The sequence below is a fragment of the Prionailurus bengalensis genome, chromosome C2 (assembly GCF_016509475.1).
Source record: "Prionailurus bengalensis isolate Pbe53 chromosome C2, Fcat_Pben_1.1_paternal_pri, whole genome shotgun sequence".
In the NCBI taxonomy this organism is placed as follows: domain Eukaryota; kingdom Metazoa; phylum Chordata; class Mammalia; order Carnivora; family Felidae; genus Prionailurus; species Prionailurus bengalensis.
The window spans coordinates 95002339-95030005 of NC_057350.1; the positions used below are offsets into that span (position 1 = coordinate 95002339).

The window sequence follows — 27667 nt, forward strand, 5'->3', positions numbered from 1 at the left end:
CAGGTCCTAAAATGTGCACTTCTGGATATGCCCCTGAAAGATGTTACACCTACAGGTATAGAGACACCGGGGACTGAAAGCAGAAGAATGACTCGTCATTCAACTTAAACCTGTGTCTGTTACAAAACATCCTATTGTGAGTGAGGAGACATTTGTGTAAATCAGGAAAAGATCTCGTACCGCTCCAGCAAGCATGGGTTGATGATCAGAGAGTGAGTCAACTTTAATCCCTGCTCTTCCCTTTGGCCAGCATGTACCCTTGTGGCTCTGCCTATATGTCACTTAAAAAAAATTTTTTTTTAATTTTTAATTTGAGAGAGAGAGAGAGAGAGAGAGAGACAGAGGGACAGAGGGAGAGAGAGAGAGAAAAAGAGAGAGAATCTCAAGCAGGTGCCACGCTCAGTGCAGAGCCTGATGTGGGCTTCAATTCCATGACCCTGAGATCATGACCTGACTGAGATCAGAAGTCAGACGCTCAACTACCTGAGCCACCCAGGTGCCCCTATGTCACCTTTAATAATAGATCTAGAAACTGTTTTGTAAATGGCAAAAGTATATATATTTTGTTTAAAAGTGTCAATTGTTTTAACAATTAATATATTCCACAAGTTGTGTAGCTAAATTCTAACACACCTTCATTTTAAATATATCAGGATTTTCACAAAATGGAAGTGGCTTGGGTCTGTCTCTCTTTCTCTCTGGCCTCTGAGAAGCCCCAGACAAGGGACAGGAGGGAGGGAGGCAGGAGCTGGAGTGAGGGAGGCCCGACACCTTCCACTGCAGGGAACTGAGGCTGCCTGTCAACTCTAATCATTTTCCTGCAGGAAATGTCATTGCATCATTGCATTGCAAGAAAGTGATGTCATAGTATGGGGCCCTGATCTACTTCCTGACTTTTAACCTGAGTCTTGTAACCTTTTTCAGCTGTACAGCACCCAGAGAAAATGAAACACATTGAAATGTAAAGGCCAGCGTGTCTCATAAAGGCCTGTGAGGCCCCAAGATGGGATTCACTTCTGGACATATATTAATGATCAAAAAACAGTTTTGTTTGGTTACCACATCCTGGACATGACATGGTCCTAGTACCTAGGAAAGTCAACGGAAAAGAAATAGTCTTCAGGATGTGTCTGAAATTTCTGGACAGGAACCCTTCCGTTTCCTCATATTGGGTTTAATTAGTGGGGACAATGCTAAATTTAATTAGGATGCATGGCTTAGTTTTTGTTGTGGCGGTGTTTTGTTGTTAAACTCTCTGTGAAAATGAATAATGGTCCCTGAACCGATATTTTAAATCTTACATATGGCATTTGTGTCTCCATGTCTTAGGATTGGTTACAACCCCAGCCTAAATGACATTATTAAGCTATTTCCTGGAATGTCAAGGGCTGAAATTGCCCTGTCAAGAACGACTCTGTTCTTTCAGGGATTGCAGAAAGCAAGGGCTCAGATTGCATTCTTGCTCTGTTATTATAAGTTTTTGCCTGGCAGGAAACCACTGGGTCTCAGATAATTTGCATATATCCAATGAGAGTGATCCACTGTTCTATGGAGGTTTTCAAGATTGCATGACAACACTGTGGAAGAATCTCATATGGGGAAAGGGGATTTTTTCCCCCCTTTCCCTAAGCCCCATTTTAAATAGTTTCCTTCCCACAAGCTGATGTGTCCACATTCAAAGAGTTATAAGTAACCCAGCCTATTTTCTTGCCTTGGCCTCTGTCACTAGTCCAGTAATATTATCAGCCACACAAAACTGGAAACAGGCTGTTTTAAAGTAAAGGTGCCTTATTCCTTCCGGAAGGCCTGTAAAGCAGCCTTTTTTTGGCATGTGATGGTGAGCATGAACCAAAAATTTAGTTCTCCCAGGCAAGGGCATAGTAAAATGTCTGCTCATTTCTTTGTGAAAGCAAGGGCAAGAAATAACCCCCACATATTTCTTGAGAACTGAATATAATTTTTAACACATTCTACATGGGATTCCAGTCAGCCTAAAGCACTTGGTATTAGACTCTTTCACTTGTGTATCAGTTTGGGATCTTTAGAACTGTGTTTGGGATCTTTGGTGCTGAGCACCAAAGTTCCAGGAAGCAATCACTGGACCTCACTGGCCCCACGGTTGGTGCCATAGCAGCTGAAACTTTAATTCTTGATAAAATGACCAAAAGTCACCTTAAACCCTTTCAAAACAGAGACGGATGCAAATAAGAAAGTAGAATGGAAGTAAATAAATAAATAGCCAGGGCACTCAGTCCTGGCTCAAAATGTTCAAATAATATTAAAATTAATTCAGGCTCTATACGGATAAGTCCCAGGCCCAGAGCTAGACGTCTTATAGGTTCTTAGGTGACAGAGGAACATGTGTTGATTGCAGAGCTGAGGTCTGAGTGGTACCCAGAGGATTTCCAGACACCAGCAATTCAGTTGTGTCTTCTGGAACACGTTGTTTAGCTTCTCTAAATATCATATTTTTCCATGATATGTCTAAAATGTTATGTCTATTCAGGTAAGGTCATGATCTTGTGGTCGGCGGGTTCGAGCCCCACATCAGACTCTGTGCTGACAGCTCAGAGCCTGGAGCCTGCTTCGGATTCTGTGTCTCCCTCTCTTTCCGCCCTTCTCCCACTCACGCTCTGGCTCTCTCTCAAAAATAAATAAACATTAAAAAATTTTTTAATGTTACGTCTAAAATTTTCACTCTGTACTTGTGCATTCTCAAATTAATGGACTCCGTAGACACTGATATTCAAAGGCATCTAATAAATGTGTTGAATGAATCAACAACACTAGACACTGTTTTTGTTCTTGTGTTTGATTTTCTGCTATGTGGTTTACCTAGATAGTGTCACTGAATTCTCTCAACAAGCCTAGGAATCAGCTCTCCTCATCAGTTCCATTTGACCAGGGAGGAACCGAGCCCATTACCTACCTAAACTGACCAGAGGGCTAGGATCTGAATCCTGGTGTTTTTCATTCTGAAGTCCTGCCTGCTTTCCATTACGCTCCACGGGTGCTTCTCAAACTTCAGCATGCATCAGAATCACCTGGAGGAGGGTTTCCCAACGCAGACCGTTGGGACCCAGCTCCCAAATTTTCAGTTCATACAAGTTCCCAGTGATGATGCTGTTGCTGGCATAGGAATCACATTTGAGAACCACTGTGCTATATTATTAAGACCTGTGGGCATAGAGACATAGAGACATGTAAGAATATATGACATAGAGAATATAAGAAGCAAATCTTTGGCCAGATTAGAAGAGACCTTTTACATTTTTTAAAAATGATTTTATTGTTGACTAATCTCTATACCCAATGTGGGGCTCGAACTCACAACCCCAGGATCCAGAGTTGCATGCTCTACTGACTGAGTCAGCCAGGTGCCCCAAGACCTCTTACAGCCACCCAAATAAGCTGTGCCTTCTCAATTGAGAGCCACTCAACTGCTGAATGGGGTTGCCTCTTGGGAATGGTTGAGCTGTCAGGGGCATTTAGACCTTGGGACATTTGTGAAAAGTTGGCCAAAAGGACAGCTATGGTCCCTTCTTATTTTATTTTATTTTTTTTAATTAATTTATTTTGAGAGACAGAGAGTACAAGTGGGGGAGTGCCAGAGAGAGAGGGAGAGAGAGAAAATCCCAAACAGGCTCCACACTGTCAGCACAGAGCCCGATGAGGGGCTTGAACTCATGAGCCGTGAGATCATGACCTGACCCAAAATCAAGAGTTGATGCTTAATAGATTGAGCCACCAAGGCGCCCCAGCTATGGTCCCTTCTGACTATTAAACTGTCACGAGTGCCATAGACAACTTATAGAGAAGCGAGGAGGGAGGCTCATTCTCCCCTTGCAGGAGACCCTTCTCATTATGGCTACTATTCTATGTTTTAATTGTGTTTGAAGATCTACAGTTGCTTTGGTAATGGCAATGAAGAAATGCTGAGCAAAATGGTTGCTTAATTTAGGTAAGATAGAATTATAGTTTAATGAAACACTAAACAGGGACAAAAGGAATTTAAAGAAAACATTCATTCACTGGAAATTTGTATTTCAGATTTAAAAATTTTTATGACAATGATGATAAAATTTCCATTTTAAAAATCATAATATGTAATCAGAAAAAAACAAGGTTGATAATCTAAAGGGCATAAATGTACAATTATCTCAACTTTTATTTTATAAGAACACAGAAAAAACTGTTTGAAGATGAAAATTATTTTGTATTTCAAAATAATGGCCACAAATATAACAAATTTAAGAGGAACACTGCTTCAAATTTATTGTCCATTCTTTTGACCCTAGAAGAAAAAAAATAAAGTAGTGTTTATTTCTACAATTTATCAAAGAAAATAGAGTGTCACTTCTGACATTTAATTTAGCCTTTTTTATGTCACAGGAACCCAATGAAGGATGACTCAAGTAACAGCACCATGGTACCACTTAAGGATTTAAAAGGAATCACCAGAGAGAACAATATTGGTGATATTGGTGAAGGGGGATGGCAGAAAGATATAAAAAAGAAATATATGTGTAATAAAATATCTGGCATAAGCATAAAACAGTTCAGAAGAACCATTACTTTTGTGGGCAGGGACTGTCTAAGGAAGTGAGGAATCTCTCTGTTGAATATCTTTTTTGGTCATTTGTTATTTGTTTTGTCTGGTTTGGATTGGCTTGGGGCATTTTGAAAATTAACAGAAGGTTAAAGGGTTCTTTCTAAAATCTTTGAATGAGAGCCAAGAATTTAAATTTGATTAGAAGTAAGAGGAAGAAAGCAAACATTTCTTGAGCAACTATCAAGGGCCAAGTCTGTGTAAGGGTCTTTGTAGTAATTTATACCATTTCACTTTGCAACATGTGGGGTAGGTGTTATCTCTAGGGCTCAAAGAGGTTCAATATTGATTTGCTCAAGGCTACTCAGATGGTAGGTGACAGAGGAAACAATTATACCTCAAACTGTCTGACTTCAAAAGTACCATGACTTCTCAGGATCTCCACATACCATAAATAATGCTGAAAGCAATTCTTCAATAAGGCACTTTTCCTTGGTATGGAAGTTCATATCTACTTTTCCTCTGTATTCCTTCCTGGAGCTCTGTTTTGGAGTCCATGACCACAGTAAATTCCTGCATGTTGTGTGAATTGCTTTTAAATTTGAAATATTCCTGACATAGAGTGAGGTAAGATTTTAGCTCTGGCTAGGAATACGTAAACGTGGCATCTAGTATTGCAACCTGCTACTCTCCTGTCTTCTGAGTCTCATCCTCCCAGTCCCACCATTTAGCTCACTTTAGTCAGTCTCCGTTCTCAAGGAACACATATTCTTGGAAAGAAGCTACACACACATGAATGTCACATAGAGGAGCGTGGCTGTATCTTGAGTGTGAAGGGGAGTCACGGAAGGATGTAAAGCGGGAAAGTAACAAGAGCACATTGGAACTTCAGAAGGTTCAGTCTAGAGCCTGTGTGGAGGATACTTCTCAAGAAAGACAAGATTGGAAGCAAAGATGTCTGAGTGAGAGAAGATGGAGGGCTGGACCAGGGCCATTTGATCAGTACAGAGAAAGGGGGACACAGTGAATAAGGGGTGTAGCTGCCAGGAGATGGTGATCAGCTCAGGTGGGAGGAATCAAGGATGATTCCAAGTCTCAGGCTTGTCCTGAGTGTCACCAGGACTGCTGGCAACTGAGCTGGATTTACAGGAAGAAGAGCAGGTGTTGGGGACAAGGAGATGATCAGCGCCATTATAAACATCTTGAGTTTGATGTGTCTGTGAGACCCCCAGGAGAGTGTCCAGAAAATAGTCAGATGTGGAACTCATTAGAGGAGGAGAAGGAACTGGGCTATAGACATGGATGTGTAAGGTATCAGCCCAAAGGTGATAACTGAAGTCACCAGCCTTTAAGGATTCAGCAGAGCAATGGAGCCATCAGATAGATTGAAAAGGAAAAACCAAGGAGAAAGGAAGAAAACCAAAGCAAATGGTCCATGGAAGTCAGAGGGGAGAGGATTTCATGGAGAAAGTGGTCAATAGTTTCAAAGGTTGTGAAGAGGTCAAGGGAAACGTGGATTGAAAAGACTCCATTGGGCTTGGCTATGTACAGGTTGCTCATTGGCAGCCTTTGCCATAAGAGTGTCAGTAGAAGAAATGAAGAGATAAGTTGTTAAATATGGCCTAGATTGAAACTGTTCTTATAGCCCGTGTTCTTCAGCACTAGGTTTATTATGAACTCAAAGCAAGGCATCATTTGGATCTGGTATGTAACCAACTAAAGCCATGGAGTGTCCAGTGGCAAGCTTCAGTACCTCATTGAGTTGAACCCCAGGAAGAAGTCCTTTTGATGCCTTCTATTAGGTTCTTAAAATGGCTTTTTATTAATGACGGGCTATGAAACCCTAAGTGATAAAAGTAGGACTCACCCATTAAATCTAAGGACTGTCTTGTCTCTCATGGTCAAGAAATCCCATGGGGTGCCTGGGTGGCTCAGATACTCAGTCTAAGTATCCGACTTTGGTTCAGGTCATGATCTCATGGTGTGTGAGTTTGAGCCCCTCATTGGGCTCTATGCTCACAGCTCAGAGCCTGGAGCCTGCTTCAGATTCTGTGTCTCCCTCTCTCTCCACTTCTCCCCTGCTCACGCTTTCTCTCTCTCTCTCTTTCAAAAAGAAAAATAAACATTAAAGAAAAATTAAAAAAAAAAAAAAGAAACCCCTTGGCATCTTCCTGAGCTCTTCCCTTATTCCTCATGCTAACTGATAATAAGTTCTGTTGATCCTACCTTCTAAATATCTTTCAAATATTTCACCTCTTCTCCATATCCACTAACACTACCTAATTCAAATCTCATTATTCCTCATGTGGGCTCCCGGTCCTTCTGGTGCAGGTGACATTTCCCCTCAGTCCCTGTAAGTCAATGGGGGACCAGAATATGTCTTGCTTATCCTTCTGTCTCTACCCTTCAGCTTTTAGCATGGTATATGGCAAATAATATACGTTCACTAAATGTTGAGGGGCAAGTATAAATAATGAGTGTTGTATTTAGGGCTTTGGAATCAGATTCCTCAACACGTAATAGGAGGGAAGTCATATACTAGTGAACACAAGATACTCCTCTTGTCAGATAGGTACTAATTACCATCCAGCGCTTAGCAATTCTATTGCTTTAACTAGCAGCTTTCTTTCTTATCCATGACACTAGGTTAGTTATATGAAATAAGAGAAGAAAAACATTTGGAACAACCTTTTTGCACATCAACTGGAGTTTAAAACTCCTTACTTATTTGGTAAAACAATGGTTAAGTTCTGCAACTACACAGATTGATCTAGAGGGTATAATGCCAAGTGAAATAGGTCAATCAGAGAAAGTCGCATACCATACAATTTCACTCCTATGTTGGGTTTAAGAAACAAAACGAACAAACAAATTTAAAAAAGGGACAAATGGAAAAACAGACTTTTAAACACAAGAACAAACTGGTGGCTGCCTGGTGGCTTGCCAGGGGGAAGGTGGGTAGGGGAATGGGTGAAATAAATACAGGGGATCAAGTGCACAAAGAGTACACTTATCCTGATGAGCACTGAGAAAATACGTAGTATTGCTGAAACATTATATCATACACCTAAAATTAATGTAACACGATATATTACTTTTACCTGAATCATAAAAAAAGACAACCAACAAGATAATTCTGGTTGGTTTGATATGACAGACCGAATACTGAGCAGAGAAAGTTGTTTTCCCAAAGTGGTTAAAGCGGTCTATAAATCTGTGACAACTCTCATATCCATCTTGATTGGATAATATTGCTAGTGCATATTCCTTCTTTTTTTAAAAAAAATTTAATGTTTATTTTATTCTTGAGAGAGAGAGAGAGAGACAGCAGGGTAGGGGCAGAAAGAGAGGGAGACACAGAGTCTGAGGCAGGCTCCAGGCTCCAAGCTGTCAGCACAGAGCCCGATGCGGGGCTCGAACCCACGAACTGTGAGATCATGACCTGAGTTGAGGTTAGACACTTAACTGACTGAGCCACCCAGGTGTCCCTGGTGTATATTCCTTCTGGAGCTAGCAGGGTAAAGGCTATGTGGGGTACCCCAGCGACACATCAACATGGCTTAGGACAGGTGAAGAGCCACCCCTGCAGTCCTCCCTTCTGAGTGTTAATCTTCCCAAATGGAATAAAGTTTTATTTGAAAATCACAGACCGAGACCGATCTGGAAAGGTCTTTGGACGTGGCTGGCCAAGCCCTGTGGTGTTAGAGATGAGGAAGCTCAAGTCCACAACGACTGATGTGTGCAGGGGTGAACTGCTGCCTTACCCACTGTCCCTGCTGGCTGGTAGGGCCTGTTTGGGAGGGAAGTGACGTTGTGTCATTCCTCAATCCTCATAGCCTTGATTGTGTGTCACCCTATTACTTTGCTCGTGGGTCTCTCTCTTCTTTCCTGGGGGAATGAACTCAGGTGCCCAGTAACAGCCACTGCATATTCTCTTCGTTAATTAATACAATGCAAAGTGTCCAGCCAACATTGTTACCTCCCTAAATGGCTTTGTGCTCACATATTGGCACCATATGATTATAGAGAATGGAAGTTTCTGACTTCTGCTCAAGTTTCTGCTCTTTTAGAAAGCAAAACTTTCTTCTGTGGTTTAAATATATATCTTATTTGTTTTAAATACAGCATTTAAAGTTTGTTGAAAAATATATTCATAATAATAACATTAAAATTTTTTTTTAATGTTTATGTATCTTTGAGAGAGTGAGAGAGAGGGAGAGAGAGAGAGAGAGGAGACAGAGCATGATCAGGGGAGGGGCAGAGAGAGTGGGAGACACAGTATCTGAAGCAGGCTCCAGGCTCTGAGCTGTCAGCACAGAGCCTGACGCGGGGCTTGAACCCACGAATTGTGAGATCTTGACTGGAGCAGAAGTCAGGTACTTAACTACTGAGCCACCCCAGTGTCCCCATAATAATATTTTAGATTAAAAGTAAGGAGCAAGGAAAAAAAAAACCCTAGTAGGATATTTTATATTAAAAGATTAAACTGACTGTCAAAAGGAAAATATGTGGATACAATGATTATAAAATAAAAACTGACAAAAGGCAGTTTTCAGGTTACTGCCTCATCTATTTCTTCTGCTTTGACAAAATATCAAGCTTATTTTAATACATCACAATAGACACTTCCCTCTCATTTCCTCTCTTAGCAAGTTGCTATCACCCTTGGCATCGTCTTGCTGATTAAATGAAATGAAAATATCCTGGAAAAAATAGCTTATGTGAGTTAATTTTTGTCTGTGAGAAACCTAAGAAAGACTGTCCACAAAATGCATGCCTATGCAAAGCCACTCGGAGTCTGTAAAACTGAATACGCTCTCCAAAAGGTGTGGCTCAGCAGGGTGGAGCCTGGCCTCCAGACCCTTTGAGACCAGGAGCGAATCCTGACTCCACATGGCAGGCTCAATGTCCTCATCTGTGAAAGGGGGAGAATGAGTTTTGCAGTGTTGTGAGGAAGAAAGGAGGTAAAGCACCTGACAAGTAGTCACTGCCCAGTAAATACACTTACAATCACTCTGCTACTACTCACCAGCATTATTATTCCAGAGAACATAATGAGATCAAGGGAATGCTAATGCCCTGGATTGCAATTATTTTTCTAGATTCTGATTTTTCTATTGACCAAGTTGAGGAGACCACATAAAGGAACTCATGAGGAAGAAATACAGTGCATTCTGACCGCTGTGTGGTCCTACTTGAGGTTTTACTTGGATCTCCCCAAGGGGATTTAGTTCCCAGAAGCACCAGAAAGACCTTGGTGTAGCCCAACATGAGGTCTCGGACCTTTAGGATGAGAGTCATGGATGAATTTATGGCAAAACACATTGCTACTGCTGATGATGCAGGGTACATCCGCTAGAAGATTTGAAGCCAATATATTTCTGCAGATTTGTCTTGTGTTTGGAGGAAGACGGTCCTCCACTAATAAATATTCTGTCCTCATATGTTTTTTCACTGTTTCAAGGGTTTACCTACATCTTTTATGGGAAGCAAATATTTCTCAATTCATTGAGAAAAAAAAATAAAACCATTGTATCACATGTTAAGGGGGAAAATATTTTCTTTCCCCTTTCATTAAAAAAAAACAAAAAAACAAAACCCCAAACATAACAATGAATAATGAAAGGAAAACAGAGGGAGCCATTCCATTCCGTGGGGGAGGGGCGGAGTAGCTGCAGGGGACAGCTGCAGCACGTCTGGCGTCCCAATTCTTTCCTTTCCCATCACTTTATTACTTACTGGACCAAGAATGTAGACAATTTCGGCTATGGTTGTTTTGCGTTTTAGTGTCTCAACTTAATCTTATGCGGTGCTCCTTTGCCCCCTGCACTGAGTCCTAAGCCCACAGGGTCACTTCATGGTGTTTCATGTAGCCACAGAAGCGGGGACTCTTACTCCTTTTCCAGCTCCAGCTCCTCCCATGAGGCCCTGGAAAATTTGGAAGGGCTTGTGGTCTTAGCTTGGGCCGCTGTAACAGACTACCATAGGCTGGGTGGCTTAAACAACAAACATTTCTCACCGTTCTAGAGGCTGGAAGACCAAGATCAAGGTGTCAGCAGATTCAGCATCTGGTGAGAACCCTCTTCCTATTTGGCAGATGGCCACCTTCTTGCTGTATCCTTATGTGGCGGAGAGAGAGAGAGGAGTCTGGCCTCTTCACCTTCTTATAAGGGCATCATGAAGTTAATCCCATCATGGGAGCTCTACCTTCCTGATCTTACTAAACTTAATTATCTCCCAAAGGCCCCGCCTCCTAAAACCAGCACAGTGCAGGGGGTGAGGGGGGCAGGGAGGGGGGAGGGGGGTTAGGGCTTCAACATGAATTTTTCAGAGACACAAACATTCAGTCTGTAGCACTCATATAATGCTTTTATCAAAATCATCATAAAGCAAAACCCTTTATGCCTCTTTCAAGCATTTCTCACTGTGGTTTTAGTTGGGGACCAACTGACTGCATACGCACACACACCAACACTGTGTGACCCTCAACCAGATGCTGTCTACTGTTAGCGTCTTCCTCCCAAATCACTATGTTAAAGCCCTACTCCCCACTGCGATGGTATATAGACGTGAGTCATTCGGGAGAAAATTAAATTTAAATGAGGTCATGAGGATGGGACCCCCATGAAGGGATTAGTGTCCTCATAAGAAGAGGACAGAGTTCTCTGTCCAGGAGCAGGGCCCAAGAAGGACAGTGAGGTGACGTCCGCAAGCCAGGAAGAGAGGCCTCAGTGAAGATCGACCTTACTGGAAACTTGACCTTGGGCTTCCAGTCTCCCACACCATGAGAAATAAATGTGTGTTGGTTAAGCCACCAAGTCTATGGTATCTTGTTATAATAGTTTGAGTTGCCTGGGATGCAAGGTGACTTCAATTCTCCTAAAGTGAAAAGGCGCAGGGAAGAGAGAAATGATGACTATGGTGATTCCTAAGGGACTGTTTGATAAATTTCTGAAAACATGTTTTCAGACTTACGGAAAAACTCTTAGAAGTGAATATTTTCTATCGTGAGATTGACTATTACATACATGAAAAAAAATGATTTTACTCTCTAACACAATACAATTTCCCCCAAATCTTCCCTTAAACTATCACTTTCTTCTTTTTTACAAATTTTCACAGCTTTTGATTTTCCTGATATTTACATACATTTACATGCATAAATATTCCTGTATTTACATATGCATATTTACATTGATACATATATGAAAGAAGAGTAAATCAGCAGCATATTTTACAGTATTTATATAGCTTTTAATACATTTATAATTTTTAATAAAATTTTAAAAATATGATTTGTCTCTTCCAGCACATAGGGAACCTAACATCAAAACTCTTGGAGGCTCATTAAATGCAGAATCACCATGTAGAATTCTATATCCTGACCAGTGATCTGCCATTTCTTCTAAGAAGGTTATATGTTTTCTAGAATTTTGACAAACAATACATTATTTCACTGCTGGAAACTCTGCATAGTATCACTGAGATCTCTACATGGTAACATGGTAACAAAGGTTTACTCAAGCTGCACATGCCCCTTGTGGGCTCGGGGAGGCGGTGGTGTATTTATTAATACAGAACCTCATATCCCATTGTGTCAGCCACTCATCCTTGCTAATGAAACATGATATGCCACCACCATGGATTAAGTGGTGTCAAATCATCCAAAAACGCTCACCAAAGATTTGCTGCTTGTTAAATTTATCGAGAGCTTTCACCCAAACTCGTGCTGCATTTTATGCACATGGGAAAACTGAGATTCTGTCCAGAAGTGACAGTAAGAGAATCCTGTGCTAGGAAGAGAATTTTTAGCAGAATCTCTTGGGGGCATGTGCTAAAAATGCATATTCCCTGCCTCCAACCCCTGAGTTTCCGCCATAAGAGTGGGCCGGGATGAAAGCCAGAAATCTGATTTAATAAGAACCCTGGGTGATTTTGATGTTATTGATCCACATTGAGCAACATGTTGTAGTTGTGTTGGATCTTGCATCCAATTTAGAAATTACACACTTAATTTAGAAATCACTTGTTTTGAGCAAGATGGGCAAAGGCAAAATTCTAAACTTAGAGAACTTTGCTTTGTTTTCAATGAATTTTTTCTCTTTCCAGGAACTTCAGGTGGCTTCACTATTGGGTTTCCATGAGGCTGGCTTACCAAGCTCTGGACATAATTTTTCATAGTTTTCTCGCTGACCTCCATCCATTGTTAAACTTTAGGTGTCATGCCCAAAGATGGCAGCCAGATGTCTGATGCCAAGGAGTTATGGGTGGCTAACACTTTAATGTGTGGTTCTCCTGGGTTTATGTTCCTTTTAACAAAAGGGCTCTAGGAAGTTGGGATAGTCCCCACAAGGGAGAAATTTCAAATACTAAACTTCTAGATGCACTGGCAGTACAGCAGGGGAGGTCATTTTAGTCTACTAGCCTCAACTCTCAGTGGGCCTCCTTGCAAAATCAACTCTGTTCCTAAGAATGTACAGGATTTCCTTTGCAGACTTATGTAAAAGTTGAAAGGACAAGACTGACCACAAAAGGTATTGAGAGTGCCAAGTTCTTGTCTTCCAGCTTTGCTGATCTGTGCTGATATGATCAAACCGGGAAAAAAATTGGCTAACATAACTCAAGTTCACCTGACCTTAATATAAAACTAACTTGAATCATCAAGCCAGTATAAGAGTTTGCAGTGGGAAATATCTCTTTCCAGGAGGAGGCTGTTCAACCCACAATGGAGTGACCCATATCAGATGTAGGAATTTGGAATCAGAAATCACTTGTACTGTTCTCCCAGTTGATCCTGCTCTAACCCTCCTGGAGGCCAGAATTATGCATCTTGATGTCTAGCGAAGGAGAGAGGATACAATGTGGGTGACAAGAAGCCCAGGATAAATCTGAACTGTTAAGAAGAATAGCTCTGGGGGGCGCCTGGGTGGCTCAGTCGGTTAAGCGTCCGACTTCAGCTGAGGTCACGATCTCACGGTCCGTGAGTTCGAGCCCCGCATCGGGCTCTGGGCTGATGATGGCCCAGAGCTTGGAGCCTGCTTCTGATTCTGTGTCTCCCTCTCTCTCTGACCCTCCCCCGTTCATGCTCTGCCTCTCTCTGTCTCAAAAATAAATAAACGTTAAAAAAAAAAAATTAAAAAAAAAAAAAAAAGAAAAATAGCTCTGGGTTCTGAATCTGGTCCTCCTGCTCAGTGGCTGTGTGATGTTGGGCAAATTACATAATTCTCTTTATTTCTTTAATATTTGTTTATTTTTGAGATACAGGAATAAATCATGAGCAGGGGAGGGGCAGAAAGAGAGGGAGACACAGAATCTGAAGCAGGCTCTAAGCTGTCAGCGTAGAGCTTGACGTGGGGCTCATACAGACAAGCCGTGAGATCATGACCTGAGCCGAAGTTGGGAGTATAACCGACTGAGCCACTCAGGAGCCCTCAAATTACATCATTTTTTAGCTATAGTCTACTATGTGTGAAATGGGAAGTACACTGATACATAGTAAACATTCAGTTCATACTTCTATTACTATCATATTATTAATATTCTTCAAAAATTTTTTTAATGTTTATTTTTGAGAGAGACAGAGGGAGAGAGAGAGAGAGAGAGAGAGAGAGAGAGAGAGAGAGACAATGTGAGCTGGCGATAGGCAGAGAGAGAGGGAAACACAGAATCTGAAGCAGGCTCCAGGCTCTGAGCTGTCAGCACAAAGCCCAACACGGGGCTTGAGCCCACAAACCGTGACACCATGACCTGAGCCGAAGCCGGACGCCCAACCGACTGAACCACCCAGATGCCCCAAATATTATTAACATTCTTATTAGCCATCTTAGAAAAAGTTAGAAAGGTAAATTTGATGTTGGTGTATATCAGCCTCTTTGCTGGAGTAGAAGTAGAAATAGTGGGAAAAGTCTGATTATAAAAGATACAGTGATAAGTAAGAGAGACAGATCAGGTACTAATATGGCAGACTTTCCATTTTAGCATTCAGGATGGAAAAAACTGGTTCCCCCTTTCTGAAAACTTACATGTTTGTGTCTATTCCAGATAAGTCCTGAAGAAAGCTTGATGCACACTGTCAGGGACACACAGAACATGGCGAAGCTCAGGCACAGGTCGAAGGCTTGAAGCGTCAGGTGGTACGCTTCATAGTGTGGTGGGTCCACGCAAGCTGATGGGAATTTTGCATATGGAAAAGGGAAGGCAACTGCATAACCGAGGTAACCGGTCCCCGCAATCCCTGAAAACGAGTAGAAGCAATATGGACCAAGGAGAGCAGATTCCAAGGCTATCGCAAAATGAAGTGGACATCCCATAATGCTTAGAATCACAAAGGTGAAACTAGCTTCCCACTGAAAATAAAACAAAAATAAATTGTTACTTTGGAAACTAGATTCTTCAAAAGCTTCTCAGCAATGTGGAGAAAGAAAGCGTTGTTGGATATTAATCTCTTTTACTGGGAAGTGAAGGAGAAATGGGTTACAATTTTCTCTTTAGGCCCTTTTATTCTCTTCTTGAATCTACACTCTGGGAGAATAACATATCAGCCAACTGAGCCAAAAACTAATTGAATTCCATTCAACAAACATGTGTTTATTTATCTTCTATCATGTGTTAAGAGCCAGCTTACGGTGGGAAAAAGATGAATACCAGAATCCCTGCCTTATCTAGTCAGGGCATGGTCCATGGTCCAGTAGCACTGACATCCCTGGAAGTTTGTTAGAAATGTAGAATCTCATACCTCCCCCAGATCTACTGTATCAGAATTTACATTTTAGCCAGATTCCCAGGTGACTCACACTTATTTGAGCCACGGGAAGATCTATGATCAGAACAAAGTAGTCTTTCTATATCCTGGGATTACTTGGCTCCCTACTATTGAAATGCAATATATCATAGACTTCCCATCCTTTTTTGGGGGGGAGAAGTAACAGAGACAGCGGAAGGACATCCCAAGCTGAGGAGTTGAGACTTAAACATACATTATTAAAAACAGAGGAGCCTATAGATCCATTTATTCAGAATGAAATTTGGGAGCATAACATTGGTTCTGTCCTCTCCAAATTGGAATACTTAAATATTTACAATAATCGCAGGAACTTGTAGAAAGTGTTTGGAGAAGAAATCAGATATAAATTATTCATTTAATGGGCACTTGGGTGGCAGTTGGTTGAGCGTCCGACTCTTGATTTCAGTTCAGGTCACGATCCCAGGGTTGTGGGATCAAACCCTGCATCAGGCTCTGTCCAAGCTGAGAGTAGAGCCTGTTTGAGACTCTCTCTCTCTCTCTCTCTCTCTCTCTCTCTCTCTTCCTCTCTCTCCCTCCCTCTCTCCCACTCATGCTCTCTCTCTCTCTAAAATAAAAATAAAAAATATTCATTTAAAGCCAGTTTATTACTGAAATCCGTCATAGTAAGGCATCAATCAGAAGGAACTCAATTATAATTGGAAATCACATTCTCTATGTTCCATCCTGAACTGGTAGAGGTTTGACCTTCAAACCTATTCAACCATCCTACTCAAGGTCTTCTATATATTTACCAGGTATCTCTTGGTCCACTCTTTGTGAGCCACCAGCAGAAGTATACCGGTCATGATGGCCTGTGAAAGGAAAATGGAAAAATAATATCCATGATAGAATGTACCTCTGGAAAGAGTTCAATCTGTCTCATGGTTTGACAACTTTATTATGAACTAGAAAGAACAGCAAATGGCTAAATGGATTTATGGCTCTGATCTCTTCCTCATCTGGGATGACAATGAAGAAAAAAGCCATCAGTGTCATAAAGACATGATTCATACAAGCTTATTTTTTTTTTTTATTTTCTGTGTTGCCTTTGCCATTGCAATTATAACCTCCCCTACTGTAAGGTGTCACTGCAATAAAAGCTTGGCTTTATAACCCTTGCCATATGTTTTATTTTGATTAATTGTCTATCATTCATCTTTCCCACAAATTGCTAAAATTACAAATGGGAGGAACCGGAAAGGAAATGTGTCACAGAACCCTGAAAACTTGCCCAGCAACAGCATTATCTTTTACTCTTTGCTTTTCTTTTGAGATTCAGGAGCCTCAGCCTACTGGTAGGATGCAAATATGTGATCTCCGTGTCTCAAGTAACAAAGATTATAATTAGAGTGAATGCATGGCGGGACATTAATTGTTCTGGGTGCACTGGTGTTCAGCTTTTCAAAAGTTTTGTTTTGTTTTGTTTTTTAATAGCCTCCATTGAGGGAAAAAGATCCAAAGTGCAGAATGAAAATAGTTCAACAAAGGAGGGAATGGTGTCAGGGCAATATATAATGAAAAAGAAAAAAGAATTCTGGGCTCATCTTTGATTCAGCTCCAGGTCTGGTGAAGGAGACCTTTTGTGGTCACTGAGCCTGGAAACTGCTTATTCCTGACCCATAAATCATTTGTTCCTGGTCAGGGAATGTTTTGAGGTTGAGAGAGACAACCAGGAAGAGACGTGCCTGAAACCAGATATAGAATGAGGGCAGGAGTAAAAGCAGTTACGAATTAGGTTTTTGACAGAGAAATAAACATGACTGTATATATAGTATCAACAAATTTAAGGGGGTGGAAATCAGAGCTTCTACCAATATGGTTTTGTGATATGCTGCTTTTGTAGCTTCTGTGTCCAGCCTGTTTTTTTTTTTTTTTTTTTTTTTAGATCCAGCTTTTCATTTTCCTGGCATATTTTATTTTGAACGCCCGACTTGGAGAATTCGAGAGAGGTGGGGGAGAAGTGTGCACATGTACGTTCACACAACACTTCTCGTGTGGCTCCGGCTGAAATTCCAGACGTGGCATTGCCACACCATAAAACTCCCGTGGATAAAAACAGAACCATCTGTAGTCGAAAGAGGTTGGCTTGATTCTCAAGAGGAAAGTTTCCAAGGGACCCTGTGGAGGTTGAGCCAGCATAAATAGCACAACAAAACAGAATTATGAAGAGCAATTGAACATTGATGCTGAGCCGGGGGCCAGTCTACGCTTTCAGAGGCAAAGGCATCCAATGGGCACGTTACTCCTCTACGGGCGAGAAACACGGGGGCAAACAAGAGAAAAGCGAAGGGGACACTCCTCTCCTGGTGTAACTCCAAGGAGAGAGCTGACATTATTAGACGCTTAGATTCCAGGCTGCCTTAACCACTTTGGCATGAACCGTTTCTTTCCTTTCAAAAGTTGAAAAATGCAGCCGAATTGCAGTCGCCTGATATTTTGGTTGTAGCTGCCAGCTTGAATTTTGCTTTGTTTACACAAAACTTTGAAAAGATCTTTCATGGAGTAGGCTGGTGTATGAATGCCATTCAGTAACTTGGGAAACCCACCCTGTGGACAGAGGTGGCCCAGGGGCGAGCACACCCATCTTCCCTGGTGCCCCTGTCCAGCATGCCTGCGAGACAGAGGGCGGGTGTCCCCTGAGTCATAGCCTCCTGTTTTCTTGCTTTCTTTTCTTTTTTAAACTCTTGTATTTAGACAGGGAAGAGGGAAGAAAGAGAAAGGAAGAGTTTTGAGGGTAGGGGAGAGAAGTCAAATGGGAAAAGCAAATGTGAGAGGCCGTGTCTGAGAGGCAAGAGCTGGGCACAACAGGGCAGTCGGGTTTCAGAAAGGACCCAGAGGAGGTGCCTGGAGAGAAGGCCCAGTCCTGCACTCTGCTCTCTCTCTACTCTTCTTGGCAGGCTAGCTTTCTGCTCCACAGGCAGTTCCAGAGAGATTGCTTGGGGTTTGCAACGGTAGCAACTAACACTCTGGTCGGATGATAATTGTGCGCCCTCCCACAGGATCTTTAAATTGCCCCCTGTAAAGGACATAAAGGACTAAAGGTTCCCAGAAGCAGACGAATTGAAGGGAGCGGGGAGGCATCACAACAGTAATAGAAACTTTTAGAGGGATCACTTTATTTATTTTGAGAGAGAGAGGGAGGGAGAGAGAGCCTGACAGCACAGAGCCTGACATGGAGCTCGAACTCATGAACCACAAGACCAGGACCTGAGCTGGAATCAAGAGTCAGATGCTTAACCGACTGAGCCATCCAGGTGCCCCTAGAGGAATCATTTTAATATGGGCTAATTTATTCACTTATAAACATCTGTTGTGAGTCTACTGCCAACAAGGGATGTGATAGGCACTCTGCAGATGGCATAATAGCATAAATTAACATTTACTGAGCCCTTACTGTATGTATGCCAGGCACTACACTAAACATTTTACATGTGATAACTCATTTAATCCTTATAATGATGGAGATCTTCTCCGACTTTAAAAAGTTTATTTATTTATTTATTTATTTATTATTTTAAAGAGAGAGGGAGTGTGCATGAGCGGGAGAGAGGGGCAGAAGGAGAGAGAGAGAATCCGAAGCAGGTTCCACACTCAGCATGGAGACTGACATGGGGCTTGATCTCACTACCACTAGGAGACCACGGCCTGAGCTCAAACCAAGAGCTGGAAGCTTAACCGACTGAGCCACCCAGGTGCCCTGATCTTCTCCTACTTTTTAGAAGATGGAACAGAGAGGATAAATAGGACAAGCAAGCTCACCAAGTAATAATCATACACACAGTGGCTCCAACTTTCATTGGAATTTGCAGTCCAGATGTGAAAGTAATGTGCATATAAGAATGTCCACAAAATGAGGCAGGAAGAGTGAGTACACTCCGTGTGAGAAGGGCCCAGTGACAAGATACCGCTTCCAGGGGGAACGATCGTGGAAGAAAGCAGCATGGGGGAAACGGGACCCGAAGCAGGTTTGAGGGATGGGTGTGATTTCAGCAGGAGATGGCAGAGGGAAGGGCAGTCTGGGCAGTGGGAGAAATGCGTGTAAAGGTGGGAAGGTGGCAGCCAGGCTTGGGAAACAGTGAGACAGGGGCACACCCATCTTCCCTCCCTTCCTTCCCATCCAGAGGGGCAGGAGCTCTGGTTCCTGGTAGAAAAGAGTAGGAAATCAGGCTTGAAAGCCACATGAGTCTAGGTTGAGAAGGGCCTCAAAATTCAGGCTAACATATCTCGGCTTCGTTTGGACAATGAAGCAACACTGAAGGTTTTTGAAGGAGGAGCTTGACTGACACAGCAGAGGTCTAGAAAGACAAGCCTGTGCTCAAGTGTGTGCTGGGTAGGAATGAGGTGAGGCCTAGGCATCTCTGTCGGAATTGGGTCTTCAAAAAAAAATTTTTTTAACATTTATTCATTTTTGAGAGTAAGAGAGATAGAGCATGAGCGGGGTAGGGGCAGAGAGAGAGGGAGACACAGAATCGGAAGCAGGCTCCAGGCTCTGAGCTGTCAGCACAGAGCCCGACACAGGGCTCGAACTCACAGACTGCGAGATCATGACCTGAGCCGAAGTTGGACGCTTAACCGACCCCCCTGAGCCCCATTTCTGTTCTATTCTATTCTATTCTATTCTATTCTATTCTATTCTATTCTACTTTTATAAATGCTGCTAGCTATGCAATAGATGGATTTTATGATTCATTAATGAATGGGTTCCCACAATTTGGCTATCAAAGTCGTGTAGGCATGAAACCTGGGTGGGGGTGGGAAGTGGTAAGGAGTTGAGGGGGAGGTGGTGCCCAGTGAGCATGAAGAGGAAAGAATGGATAAGGATATGCCTTACGGGAAAAATAAAAGTTAGCTAGCAACTGACTGGATGCGGTGGGGTAGGAGTGAGGCTGAGGGTGGGTTGGTTTAGGACACTGTTGTCAGAGTGGTCTTAGGACCAGCAGCATCGGGATCACTTGGAAACTTGTGAGACAGGCAGAGTCTCAGGCCTCACCCAGATTTTGTAAATAAAATTTTAAAAAATGTTTATTTATTTATTTTGAGAGAGAGAGAGACAGAGAGAGAGAGAGAGAGAGAGAGAGACAGAGAGAGAGAGAGAGGGAGGGAGCATGAGCAGGGGAGGGGCAGAGAGGGAGAGAGAGAGAATTCCAAGCACAGCGCAGAACCCAAAATGGGGCTCGAACCCTCTAACTATGAGATCATGACCTGAGCCGACTGAGCCACCCAGGCGCCCGGCCTCACCCCAGATTTTAACAAGATCCCCAGGTGATTCATATGCACATTTCAGTTTAAGAAGCACTAGTTTGGAAGGAAGCGTTGAAATCAAAAGTCACTCTAGGGTTTGAAATCGAGTTCAAAGCCAGGAAAGTCAGGAGAAGAAATCACTGCTTTTGGTGGTGAGATGGTTTTGGGGGAACAAGCCGGGCTTACAGAAGTTTAGGATATCTAAGCGGAAATTGGCCATCAGGTGTTTGGAAATCTCAGGACCACTGAAGCTATAAGTGGCTTGAGTGATGATGGTACAATCAAGTCCCTTCTCTGACAGAGGAGGAAACTGGGACCTGCACGGGACGTCTTGCCCACCTTTCCCCAAGTTCCTGTCTCCAGGTAGGCTTCTGGATACAGCACTGTTGCTTGCCATTAACTAAGTCACTGGAGGGTGCCAAGCCACGTTTTCTGGGATTCAAGTAGAGCCCAGTCCATCAGGCACTGTGATCTTGCTGCATACTTTCTGGCAGCTGATGGCCTTTAAATAACCTAGTTCAGAAATCCTAGGAAAACTGCTTATCTTGTGGCTATCAGAGTAGAGTGAGGAGAGTTCTGAGGACCGATACTTTGAAGAATTCAGAAAGTCTCAAATGAAGGCACTGAACAAATGCAAAGTTCTGTTCCGCTTGTAAAAATCTGTCTTTTCTAAGTCTCCGAAGGGATATAGAGTCATTTGCAAAAGGAAATGTCAATAGGATTGAAATGCACACATTGTCTTTCCACCAAAGGAAGATTCACTCTTCAGGCACATTGAGAAGTGGGAAGGAAGGAAAGTTGTGGCACGAGTCAGAGACCTTTTGTAGTTGACCCCGATCAGACAGAGCTGTGCTTCACTAGGAAACTCACTAGAAAAAGAAAAAAAAAAATCACATGTTCCAAACTTAGACATTACTGAAAGAGTGAGCACTCTTATTGCTTTCCTTTTCACGACGATTTTGTCCTGCTTTAGTGTGAATACTGGCTTGACTTTTAGTCCTTGCAACCTAATGAGAGTTCAGTGATATGATGCATTTTGTACCACCTGAGCACGGACTCATTCCCTTATTCAACCATATTTATCAAACAGTATTTATGGAACACCTAGTATGTGACTCATTCTGTTCCAAGTGCTGGAGGCACAGCAGTAAACAAAATAGAAAAAAAAAATCCCCACCATTGTACAATATACATTTTGTTGGGAGGGGTATTAACAAACAATAAATAAGTACATTATGTAGTATATTAGATGGTGATAAGGACCATCGGGAAAAGAATAGAGTGGGGAATGAGAGACTGGGGATGCCAGTTGTGGGAGAGACTTACAATTTTATTTTATTTATTTATTTATTTTTAAAGTTTTATTTATTTATTTTGAGGGAGATAGAGTGAACAAGCAAGCAGGGGAGGGGCAGAGAGAGAGAGAGAGGGAGAGAAAGAATCCCAAGCAGGTTCTGCGATGTCAGGGTAGGGCCCAATGCCGGTCTAGATCTCAAGAACCATAAGATCATGACCTGAGCCAAAATCAAGGGTCTGATGCTTAACTGACTGAGCTGCCCAGGCACCCTGAGATTTACAATTTTAAATAGGGAAATGAGGGTAATGAAGGAAGGCATCAATGAGAAAGTGATATTTCTTCAAAGAATTAAAAGGAAGTTAGAGAATAAGCCTTGTGTGGGAGGAAGCTCCAGGCAGAGAACAGATAGTGCAAAGGCCCTGAGGCAAAAACACACCTTGGAATATTTGAAAACAACAAGGAGCCAGTGTGATGACTAAGGGAATGGAATGAGCTAAGGGAAGAGTGGTAGGAGATGAGGTCCCAAAGCTAACAGGATGGGGAATTCAGCCACTCGGCAGGGAATGGAATGGGCAAGTGAGCAGGCAGCAAGAGGTGAGGATCAAAGCGTTTGGACAGATATTGGGCATGGATGGGATTCAGGGCAGGCAGCCCCCAAATACGCCACTTTGGTGTATTGATTACTTTGAATTAAAGTTACTTAAGCAACTGGTGCCAGAACATTCCTCTGTGCCCCTGAAATCAGGAAATGAATTCCCCATGTGAAGGGTACCCTGGAGGGTAGAAATTTTCCTCGCTCACAGCACAGACGAAAGGCATGGTATTAACTAGCATGTGTGTAGAGCTTCAAAACTGGGGAAGCTCTTTATTACACCATCTTTGTTCAAATTTGGTCATTCTCACTGAGCATCTTAGGGTTAGACAGCTCTGCATGGACTCTCTTTACCTACAAAATTCCTCATGTTATAGGTAAGGCAGTGTATAACTGGCTGAGTGAGGGTCCTGCTCTTGACCATATACCAAGAATGTCAGAATCAGGACTTGAACATAGGCTCCGTCTCTCCAAATCCTACCTTTCGGATTCCAATTCCCTATGCCATTGGTCTCAAAATCAAATAGCCACCAACTAGCTGTATGCTGGAGACAGACCTTGTCATTTCTCTGGGAGTAACTGATAAAACAGATGTTGGCATAGAGCAAATCTATATTCAATAATTTGTGATCCTAATCAACTCTCAGTGTCTGCTGAATGTTCTATGATAGGCTGCAGGGATAGGCAAAGAATTACAAGAAAGGAATACAGAGTTGGACTATAATTATGGTTTTATTAAACACTGGGTCAGTTCTGTGGTCAGAATTAAAAAAAATTAATAGAATAGAAAATATCAATTCATTTTACACAGAAGGTAAAATATTGTTTTTTTGAAGCTGTTTGTTCTATGTTCTATATATGTATCAAAATCTAACTACTTATCTAGAGAGAACTATATACATGCAACTATGTACATTCTAGGTCCTGGATATAAAATGTTTTTCTTACTCTGGGTCATCAACAAAAAGTGTGGAAGCTGCTTGAATAAACCTCACTGTCATTTTTGCATTCTGGTAAATGTTTAATAACTGTTTCTTTGTTTTTTTTTTTTAATTTTTTTTAACGTTTATTTATTTTTGAGATAGAGAGAGAGACAGAGCATGAATGGGGGAGGGTCAGAGAGAGGGAGACACAGAATCCGAAACAGGCTCCAGGCTCTGAGCTGTCAGCACAGAGCCTGACGCGGGGCTCGAACTCACAAACCGCAAGATCATGACCTGGGCCGAAGTCGGCCGCCCAACCAACCGACTGAGCCACCCAGGCGCCCCAATAACTGTTTCTTTGAATGAACGTATGGTTTCAGGTAGGAGATGAGGAAAAGAGCAGACCGGCAAGACTGGGAGGTAGATGTAAAAGAATGTATTAAAAAAGAAAAGAGGGGATGTCTGGGTGTCTCAGTCGGTTAAGCGTCTGACTCTTGGTTTTGGCTCAGGTCATGATCTCACTGTTTGTGGGCTTGAGCCCTGCAATCAGGCTCTGTGCTAAGGGTGCAAAGCCTGCTTGGGATTCTCTCTCACCCTCCCTCTCTGCCCCTCCCCCCACTTGCTCTCTCTTTCTCAAAATAAATAAATGAACATTTAAAAAATTAATAAGAGGGGTGCCTGGGTGGCTTGGTCGGTTGGGCGTCCGACTTCGGCTCAGGTCATGATCTTACGGTCCGTGAGTTCAAGCCCCGCGTCGGGCTCTGGGCTGACAGCGCAGAGCCTGGAGCCTGTTTCGGATTCTGTGTCTCGCTCTCTCTCTGCTCCTCCCCTATTCGTGCTCTGTCTCTCTCTGTCTCAAAAATAAACGTTAAAAAAAGTTTAAAAAAAATAAAATAAAAAAATAAAAAATTAATAAGAGAAAAGAAAAAAGGAAAACATCATCAAAGTGTTTCCTTGTTCAGTCCCACACTCGTACCATTTGGCTTTCTCCCATCTACTCACCATCCTTAAGTCCCACTAGATGGAGTTTTTAAAAATTGAGACCTTGTTTTTTTTTTTTTTTCTCCCCCATTGTTAACTCAAGCATGTAGTAGGTTATCAATACATATTTACTTAATAAATAGATTAAAATGATAGTTTATAACGTCTTGCTTTTAGGTGATATCTTAGTTACAGTTAGATTTTTTAAGATTTAAAGTGTTGCCTCTCCCAAGACTGGCCACATTTTAATAGAAAACTCCTTCAGATCAAAAGGTTTTAAAGTCTAATTGTCTAGTCTTCAATGGTGAATGTCATGCATCACAGGAAACAATGAGAGAAGGATTTGTTGCAAGCCTCTGTAACTCCTCTTAAATCATACCGCCATGGAAGACACCTACTCACAAGGCTAGGTGTGTTCATTTCTCTGACGCAGAGGGCTGGGGTACTGGTCTAATCCTTCCTTTGTACAGTCATTCAGTAAATAGACACGGAGCAGCTACTTGGTGCCTACTTATGTTTGGCACATGCACACTTGCTAATGAACTGTGAAGTTAGTGAAGTACATCACCCAAATTCTTGAATTATTTGCAGTTCAAACAGTTGCGTGCAAAGAAAAATGTGGGAGAACTAAGGTTTGGGGCTTGCAAATCCTTGGATCATGTCAACACACCTGAGTATTTCTAGTGAAAGCATTCATCTGAAGATTATTTTACTCGGTTCTCCATTTTTTTTTACATTATTTTTTATGGTTTACATATTTCTTTTTCTAAAATTTAAATTTTAGTGGCACCTGGTTGGCTCAGTCATGAGAGCATGTGACTCTTGATCTCAGGGACGTGAGTTTGAGACCCACGTTGAGGGTAGGGATTATTAAAACAAAACAAAACAAAACTTAAAACAATAAAATTCAAATTTCAAAAGATAGATTCCAATTTCTCAGAAAACCAAGGTGAGAAGATTAAAACAACTTTTTAAGAATTTCTTGAACAGCATTTCATTATATATAGTACACGTGATAGTGTATATGATAAAATGATATTAAGAAAGATTGTACATTTAAGAGACAACTAATAGAAATATATGTTCTACAGTCATCTAATTTTCTGTAGAATTTTGACTTCTTTGTATTGTTGCAAAACTTAAACAGGACATGTCATTCTTTTTTTTTGAAATGAATGAATGAATTAATTATTTTAATGTCTATTTTTTTTAAATTTTTTTTAACGTTTATTTATTTTTGAGACAGAGAGAGACAGAGCATGAACAGGGGAGGGGCAGAGAGAGAGGGAGACACAGAATCCGAAACAGGCTCCAGGCCCTGAGCCGTCAGCACAGAGCCCGACGCAGGGCTCAAACTCATGGACCGTGAGATCATGACCTGAGCTGAAGTCGGACGCTTAACCGACCAAGCCACCCAGGTGCCCCTTTAATGTCTATTTTTTGAGAGAGAAAGACAGAGCATGAGTGGGGGAGGGGCAGAGAGAGAGGGAGACACAGAATCTGAAGCAGGTTCCAGGCTCCAAGCTGTCAGGACAGAACCCCGTGTGGGGCTCTTGAACTAGTGAACCATGACATCATGACCTGAGCCGGAGTCGGACACTCAACTAACTGACTGAGCCACCCAGGAGCACCCCCAAAAAGACATGTCATTCTTTTTCTTCTTTCCCTCCCTTCTTTCTATACTCTCTCAATATATGTAATAAAATATTTTCCTACCAAAGCTCCATTCCAGATGGGGCAAGCAATCCAGACATTCCATCCTGTGAACCAAAGCTTGTAAGAAAAGACAGGGAAGAAAGCGATAACTCCAGAGAATACACTGAGAGTCCCCAGAGAAATGAGAATTCGGCCAGCAGCCTGGGATAGGCTCTGCATCTTCCTCTGTGACTTGGGTCCTGGATCTCAAAGATATTTTGTTACCAAAACATGAGGGTATGTCAGGCCTCAGTAAACAGAAGTTTCTTGGAGACAGTAGCCATGACGCATGTGGACTGTTGATCTACTTGGAAACAAGCTTGCATTTGTTTCACCAAAGATAGTGAATTGTAATGAAGTAATCCTTGACATAAATTTGATACAATTAATTCTAATACTAGTTTCCTGAGAGAAAGAGAAAGAGAGAGAGAGAGAGAGAGAGGGAGGGAGAGGGAGAAATCATTCCTTGTTTTGGATTTCGGCCTCCATTCCCTTCATTCTGCCCTGTCGTGGGGAGTGCCCACTTCCTGGCTTAATCAGATTCAAAGGCTTGCTGACTGAGCTAATTGTTTCTCAACTCAACCTGCCTGGTGGTTCCAGCATAAAGCCAACATCCTTTGTGCACAATAGATCCACATTCCCAGCACAATTTCCCACAAAACAAAGTAAAAATAAGCACTCTGATCACTTTTCATTACATTTAATTTCAATGATTTCAAGCAAACGCAAGACCTCTCCCCATTGTTCAAAGTTCAGTTCTATTACCATACTTTTGAAGTTTTGATAAAGATTTTTGACACGGTTTCATTCCCAAAGGGGCATACGCTTCAGCATGGAGTTCTGTCTTGTTTTCTCGAAACCAGTTTCATTTTAGTTGTTTTATTATTAATTCAATTATCAAGTAGAGGACGAAGGTGGAAGTGTATGTGGTTGTAAAATGCACTTTGAGCAGTAACTTATTAGTCGGATGAAATACCAATCTCCGATCATTCTTTTTTCTTAATTTTTTTTTTTTATCGCGAGTCCACCCGCTGCTGCCACCAGCCCCCGCCCTCCCCCCTCGGGCCACCCCCCCTCGGGCTACCCCCCCCCCCCCAGGCTGTCCCCCCTCGGCCTGCCTCACCTCACAACCACCACCATGACCTCAGCCGCCACGGCCCCTACTCTCCAATCATTCTTGAATCATAATTCAATTCAATAATTAGACGTTGGGCTTATGTACGTTGAAGTGATTGTAAAAGGCTTATCTCTTAATTTCTCATGTATTTGAGAAAGTGGTACATATTTGCTTTCGACTAATAGGACACGTTTGTTTCTTCTAAGATAATAATCTGAAAACACAGACCGTTTTCTGAAAGCTGAATAATTTTCCTGTTCTATATTAATACTCTTTCCTTTAAATGAGATGATGAAAAATAATTTTATGAATGGAAATGCAGTGGTTTAGAACACGGATTTTGGTATGAGACAGAGCTAGGATCCATTATCTGCCAGGTATGTGTCCTTGGGCAAGGGCTAATTTACTTAACTTTCTGGGTCTTTCTTCATATGGGAATAAAATTAGTGTATATCTCGCCGAGTGGTGATTAAAAAAAGTAAATGAGCC

At 42.0% G+C, this 27667-nt stretch overlaps 1 protein-coding gene across 1 annotated transcript; it reads right to left on the reverse strand.

Moving 5' to 3' along the window:
- Positions 1 to 4150: 4150 nt before the first annotated feature.
- TMEM212 (transmembrane protein 212) lies at positions 4151 to 27093 on the reverse strand. The gene is made up of 4 exons (XM_043594905.1): positions 26083 to 27093; positions 16085 to 16144; positions 14572 to 14895; positions 4151 to 4294 (listed from the first exon to the last, which is right to left on the reverse strand). Exons 1-4 carry the CDS (start codon positions 26239 to 26241, stop codon positions 4274 to 4276), a joined length of 564 nt encoding a protein of 187 aa, XP_043450840.1. The 5' UTR covers positions 26242 to 27093; the 3' UTR covers positions 4151 to 4273.
- Positions 27094 to 27667: the final 574 nt, after the last annotated feature.

What these genes read in the sequence shown, in the direction of transcription:
- TMEM212 (XM_043594905.1), bottom strand. Translation starts at nt 26,241, where the DNA reads ATGCAGAGCCTATCCCAGGCTGCTGGCCGAATTCTCATTTCTCTGGGG. An exon ending in AGTGGACCAAGAGATACCTG is followed by an intron (nt 14,896 to 16,084) that starts GTAAATATATAG and finishes TTTTATTTTCAG; the next exon opens with TGGGAAGCTAGTTTCACCTT. An exon ending in TCTGGAATAGACACAAACAT is followed by an intron (nt 4,295 to 14,571) that starts GTAAGTTTTCAG and finishes TTTTTCTTCTAG; the next exon opens with GGTCAAAAGAATGGACAATA.